This window comes from Heterocephalus glaber, unplaced genomic scaffold, assembly GCF_053883595.1.
Source record: "Heterocephalus glaber isolate CG9 unplaced genomic scaffold, H.glaber_assembly_v1.0 deba00001572, whole genome shotgun sequence".
NCBI lineage: Eukaryota > Metazoa > Chordata > Mammalia > Rodentia > Bathyergidae > Heterocephalus > Heterocephalus glaber.
The window spans coordinates 24975444-24982117 of record NW_028258357.1 but is presented as its reverse complement, the minus strand read 5'-3'; the positions used below and the strand labels follow the sequence as shown (position 1 = coordinate 24982117).

Genomic DNA, 6674 nt, shown 5'->3' with positions numbered 1-6674 from the left:
CTTCTTCCTGGCCTGCCTGCTTCCCTCCCTCCTTTTCTTTCTTTTTCAAAGTAAACGTTTCCAATGACTACATTTAAATGTTTACATTTTTCTTATGGCCATTGGCAGGACTTAACGACTAGTAGCTTTCCTCTGCCTGTTAGTGAACTCCTACCTTCCCTGCTCTGCTCTGTGTGTGAGTGTGTGTGGGGTATGAAGTGTGTGTGTGTGTTTGCGGGAGGATTTCGAGCAAACCCTCCACGCAGGCCTCTCGCCTGGGTTTCAGTGTGCGGTGTGCTTCTCCAGCTCGGAGGGCTGCTAAGCCCATCTCAGAGTCCTCTGACTGTGTCCAGGGCTCTTCAGGGTTAGGATGCCCGCAGAAGCCCGCTCTGCCCTCCTCCCACACCGAGTTGATGGAGACACAGTGTCCTCTGCTCAGCAGATGCCGACTTGTCTTCATGGCGTTCAGTTCTTCTGACTTCTACACTTCCTGTGGTGTGTAGCTGAGTCTTGAGAGTGGTTGAAGGCGAGTTCCATTCTCTTGGGCGAGGACACTTCTCAGGGTGCCATGTACCACATCGCCCACGTCAGTGAAGTCTCCCTGTGTCCAGGGCATCTTCGTGGCTCCTTTCCGCGCTGACCACGGTGCTGTGGGAGGCTGGCTTGGCCAAGAGCAGAGGAGGACTAGGAACAGCTCCTGCTGGAGCTGGCTGGGCCCACGCAAAGCCGAGGAGTCACACGGGGCCTGGTCTCCAGTCTCCCCGGGACACAGCGGTCTCGACAACTGCTGTGCCCTCCAGGCCTGGAGGCTCGGCGCCCCCAGAGCCGCTGAGTCTGAGTGAGGTCAGAAGGGGGCTCTGCCTCGGGCCCAAATGCCCTGAGACTCTTTGCTGTCAGTGATGGGTGTGGGCAGGGACCGGACACCGTGTGTGAGTCACCCGTGCACGGGCTGCAGGGCGAGATGCAGACTCCATCGTCCTGGACCCTCCTCGGGGCTCACTCTGCTCCTGGCAGCCCTAAGGGGAGTGGCCTCCTCCCTGTGCCCCACCACGGCGTTTCTGCCTCAGTGGGGCCTAAAGCCAGCGTCGCTGACTGTGGACCAGAGCCTCAGGGCCCCCAGCCAAACTCTCCTGGAAGCTGCTTTTCTCAGGCATCGGTCACAGTGAGGACAGCGGCAGACACACAGGTCCCAGGCAGTGGGGTTTTACAGATGGGACACCGAGAGGGGCAGACAGGGCTGCCAGACCCAGGCTGCGGGAGCGCAGTCTGGGGCGACTCCACTTCCTCCCGGAGGTGGCTGTGACTGGCCAGGGCTGGGAGGGAACTGGCGGCGTGTGCGTGGAGGTGCCAGTGCAGGGGAGCGAGAGGCGCAGGCAGCGGACATGCTGGCTCCGCTTCCACGCATTGGTGGCTGCTCATGCACACATGGCCACCCATTCCCGGGTCTGGCAGGGTTTCCAGTGTCGGGTGGTGGACCCGAGCGAGACCACTCCCCACCTCGTCCTCCAGGGGCTGGGGCAATGGCAGCTTTCGGAGGGGACCGCGCTTCCAGCAGGGACATCCTTGAGTGGCCACAGGGTTCTGCCTGGCTGTGGGCACTGAGTCAGGGTGAGCAGGACTGGGTTCAGGGTTGTGCCTGCCTGGGGTGTCCGCCCACTGGGGGACACGGGCCTGGCCGGGGTCACTGCTCTCTGCTCTGAGCACCCCCAGGTGAGCTGCATCACCAGCTTGCTAGCCTGGCTGTCCCTAAGGTAAGTCTGCATGTGGAAGTCACAAGGTCTGTTCTGAAGGTGGGGCTGACTTCTGGATGCCACTCTGGGCGTCGAGCGAGTGTGGTGGACTGCAGGACCTCGGGGTGCCCAGCACAGCACCCGTGTGTGGGCACACAGGAGGCGGCCCTGCCCCTTGCTGCAATCCTGCTCAGCTCCTCAGAGGCCCCAGGGCTACACCCGACCTCATGGCCAGGGTGGGGGCTGCTGGGAGAAGGGGCTACTGAGGAGCGGGCAGCAAAGCGGGCGCCCAGTGCACATATGAAGGCACAAAAGTGTGTGCACGTGTGTACAAATGTGAAGGGCTCACCACGTGCCAGGCCTGGCTCTGGGCCTGAGAATACAGCAGTGTGCCCTTCAGATATGTCCTTAGACTTATGCTTTCCTTCCAGGGCTGGGAGACAGGCGACAGCTGACTGATGAAGCGGCAGACTGCAGGTGTTGCTAAGCACTGTCAGAATTACACGGTGGAGCTGGGGCGATAGGAGGTGCTCGTGGGTGATCCTGGGCAGGATGCTGGGGATCTGTGGGTGCAGACGGGCGCAGGAGAGGGGGAGGCAGGTGATAGCTAGGGAGGGAGGCTTCAGGCAGAGGGAAGAAGAGCAAAGGCCCCGGAGCAGGGCCTGCAGGTGGACAGAAGGCCAGCGCGGTGGGTTGGAAGCACTGGCGGGGGGGGGACGGACCCAGGGCTTCCACACTGGCTCACAGACTCCCCCGAGAAGGAAAGGAACCTGGGCCCAGTGAGGATTCTCGTCCGAGTCTTTGGCTGCAGAGGGATGGCCAGGCCGGGTCGAGGGCCAGAAGCTGGGAGTGCCAGGATGTGGCTGCAGGCGTCAGCACCAGCGGTGGCTGGTGTCAGGGAGGCAGCTGAGTGCTGGGTCTGCCGCGGGGTCAGAGGAGAGTGCGGAGTGTGTGTGGGCTCTTTCTGCGGCAGGGGCAGGCTGTGGAAGGGGCAGGCTTGGGGGTGTCGGCCAGGACAGGGTGCTGGGAGCTGTGGGAGTGAGGCGTCCAGTCGGGGTTATCGCAGGTGCTGACCATTTGTCCCCGAGTCTGAGCTGCCTGGGCCTGGGTTAGACCACAGTGCATAGCAGAGGTGAGGCACAGTTCATAGCGGCTGAGCCTCCTGTGGGCCTGATGTCCCGTCGCCTGGCCAGCAGCTGTCCAAGCCTGGCCTGTGAGCAAGGCCATCCTGGACCACTCAGTGGCCACCGACTTTCTGGCTGGCACAGACCCAGGAAGAGCCCAGCAGAGCTCAGTTCCGAGGTCCGACTAGGGTCGAGAGGAAGGACATGGCTGCTGGTGGTTTCAAGCAGCTGTGCTTTGGTGAGTCGTCAGGCAGGAGAGCTGACTGTGCAGGAACCTGGGCCGTGGAAAGGGCAAAGGGGTCCCTGTCTCTTCGCACCAGAATGAGATCAAGCATTGCAGGCAGCCTCACCTCCAGGCAGGGTGTGTGGAGTGCTGATCTCTGAGAGGGAGGCCCATGTGGGCTGTGCAGTGCTCCGAGCAGCCGTGAGCTAGCACCAGAGGCTCCTCCTCAGTGGCTTCCACGCCTCCCTACCACACCTCCTCTGTGTGTTCTGACGCAGAGGACGGACAAGCAAGCCCATGTGGCTTGGTGCTAGGGACGCGTTCTGAGACCCACATCCCAGGAGGCTTGTGGTACACAGCGCAGTGGGCACTCACCAAGGGAGGTGCCTGCAACAGCACCCGCGTTGGCTCTTGTGGGGCAGCGTCGGGCGTCCTGTAGGCCGCAGCTGCACGAGCTTGTCAGGGGCACTCGTGCAGCCAGAGTCTCTGGTCAGAGAATCGCCTGGGAAGAGCTGGAGCCAAACCACCTTTCAGGCCGACTCAGGAGCCGCACTTGCCTGGGTGAGGGATGGCGGCCGTGGGTCTATCATTGCTACTTATTTACATTTCCAATTATGTCCGAGGTTGAGAACATTCTCCCGGGCATAGTATCCATTTGTGTTTTCTTTTGAAACTCTTGCCTTGGCCTTTTGTCCACTTTCTATTGCTTGGTTTGCTTTTTAAAAAATAGAACCATGAAAGGTCAGTGGCCATTAAAGAAATGTTACTGTATTGCTAAGCACTTTGCAGATGTGAACTTTTAAGTTTTAGAGGAAGAGCAATGAGTAGGAGCTTCTTCCATTCGCACCATGGGTTGACAAGTGTGCAAACCTTCAGGCGTCACTGGTGGAGGCACCCGGCTGGCTTCCGAGCCTGGCCCCCATTTAATGGACCAGGAGAGCGAGAGTCAAGGAGATAAAGTAACTGTATGGTGGGAAACCTAAAAGCTGTTGGAATGGGATATGAAAAGTAGTGGGAATGGGCCTGGACCCGGGTCTGTGCTCCCAGCTACTTGCAGGCTGAGGCAGGAGACTTGCGAGGTGGAGGTCAGCCTGCGAAGCCTGGGAGAGCCAGTCTACAGATGAAAAGGAAGAGCTGCCGTGTAACAAACGGGCTCTGCCTCACACACTCTTCCAGGATGTCTGCACCTTTCATTATCTTCGAGCTACTTTTAGCTTAAGATAATGAAAAACCGTCAGTAAGGCAAATGATTCTTGTCAACAGCAATGAGAAAGAATTGCGTCCAGGGTGATTAAATTGATTATTTGCCTCCTGATGCCTGTGATTCCTCTTGAGCATGCCTGGCTGTGTACACAGGCATCTGTCCTTTGACCTGGTTACCATGCCTTAGCACTTCCCTCATCGGTTACGGAGCTCAGCGCCTGTCCACTTTATGTCTGTCCCAGTCCAGTTTGTGCCGTGGTGTCAGAATGCCACAGGGTGGTGTTCTGCAACCAACAGAAATGTATTGGCTCGTGATTCTGGAGGCCGGGAATTGAGATGGAGGGCTGGCGTCTGGAGAGCCTCACCGAGTCACCCCACCTGGAAAGGCAAAGCGGGCTCGGAGGAGAGCGAGGCCCCAGTTGTCCCTCTGTGGGGAAGCCGCTTCCACCGTGAGACATGGACCTTGCCCCGGGGGCAGAGCTGCCTCGGCCTCCGACCCCCAAAGGCCCGGCTCTGACACTGCGTCCATGGCGATACATTCCCAACACCCGCTTTTGGAGCATGTTGGAACTGGGGCAACAGTAACATGATTTTCACCTTTGCAAACAGCTCTGCTTGAACCTCTCTGTGTTCTCACTGCCAGGCCTGAGCCTGGCCCAGCCTGGCGCTGGCGTGTCCACAGGGACTCCGTGGTTATTAGCTTTAAGTCTCAGAGCTCTTAGAAAACTCATGAAAGCAGTGAGGCCCTTTTTCTGGGAAAGTGAACACATGGCCAGGCAGAATTCTGCACACTCTTCTGGGTGTTCCTTGGCCTCTCAGAAACTGGGTTAATCACTCCTGGGATGGCGCTTGGGCTCCTGGTGGTTAAGATCGGCACAGAAAGGCAGAGGGGGCCTTGGGGAAGGGACTTTTCTCATAATGTATGCCGAGTGCTCGCTCCATGCCAAGGGCACTAGCTCATTTTGCTGTCACAGTAACTGGGCAGCGAGAGCTTGGGCAAGTGACACTAAGGTTCTAAAGCAATTTCTTTGTTCCGTGCATATGAAGGGAATAAAATAATTCTTGGGGAAAAATCCTAAGGGAGGAGGCAGTGGATCATAGGATGAAATTCACCCCATGGTGATGCCAAAATGCCTGGCCCACACCATGAGCCTGGGCCCTGGCTGGCGCTGCCACCTCCAGGTCCCAGATGTGGAAACCAAGGCCCAGAGGGCTCCGTGGTAGGGCTGCTTGGAGTGTTAGAGGGAGCGGAGACTAAGAACCGGCTCCTTGCTCCTGGGTGGCACAGGCTCAGGGAACTGCAGAGGCTCTGGGCTCCCTGACTGCTGGCCGCTCAGCCTCAGGTGAGGCCCCATCCCCAAAGCAAGCAGGACCCCGTGGACATGAGATTAAGTGTAGTGCTCCACAGTGGCACAGCAGAGCAGGCTGGGGAGTCACTGGCCCATTTTACACACAGGGAAACTGAGGCTCTGCAGGGACACAAAGAACTGACTGAAATCTCAGACTTCCCAGGACCGGGGGAGGTGGCTTCCAGCTGCCCCTGCCCCAGGGAAGCTGGCAACTCTGGAAAGGCTTCTTATCTTCATCCACACCACCTGCCACCAGGCCTTCCCAGCCCGGCAGGACAACCAGACCCTGGAGGCTGTGTGTCCTGCTCGGTGATGTCCACACTGAAGCCTCAAAGGCAGGGTCAGACTCAAGCCCAGGGCACAAGTCCGCACCATGCTCCGGCCACCTGGAGGACCAAGCTGCTGTGGCTGCATCGGCTCAGCAGCACTGGGGAAACGCGTCCAGCGAGCACTGGATGGCTGCATGGGCCCACCGACTTCCCAGCCCCCAGGGCTCTCTGGCTATCGCAGCTCATGGAGAAAAGGGCCCTGAGGTCACCTTATGCAGTGCTTAGTGTTCAGGGGAGGCCAGAGGCGGAGGGGGTCCCACAGTCAGAGGATGCGAAGCCTTGGGCGTCCGGAGCCCTCACCCAGCACCCACTGTCCTCTGTTGTCAGCGCTGCCGCGGTCGGTGTAGCAACTGGGCCATGAGGCTGATCCTCCCGAGGTCCCGGCGCTGTGGCCATTCCATCACTGCTGCCTAGGTAGAAGTGGCGCAGACACTGTCCCCGCTGGGGGGCGGAGCTGGCAGGACACAGAGGGCAGTCGGGCGCTGCAGGGTGGGTGGGGCCGGCAGGGGCTGCATCTCCCAAGGGTGCTGGAGCAGGAGGGCGACCCTGGCGGGTAGCCAGGCAGGGGCTGGGTGGCCATGGGCAGGTGGGGAGCAGCCTGAGGGATCGGCCAGCCCTCGTAGCCTTGTGGCTATCAGCACAGGGCCCTGTGGGGAGAGAGGAGTGAGTTCCAACTCTACCTCTAGCCTGGGCGGGGCAGGTGCTTGCCCTGCTTGCCCCGGACTCTGGGTTTGGAG

General features: G+C 59.6%; 1 protein-coding gene across 2 annotated transcripts in view; it reads right to left on the bottom strand.

Moving 5' to 3' along the window:
- Isx (intestine specific homeobox) overlaps positions 1-6674 on the bottom strand; it is a 22914-nt gene continuing 16240 nt past the window's right edge. For both annotated transcript variants that reach the window (XM_087192785.1, XM_004845064.3), the window contains exon 4: positions 1-6584. In XM_087192785.1, the coding sequence (XP_087048911.1) occupies positions 6348-6584 (237 nt within the window). In that variant the 3' untranslated portion in view covers positions 1-6347. The remainder of the gene's footprint in view (positions 6585-6674) is intronic.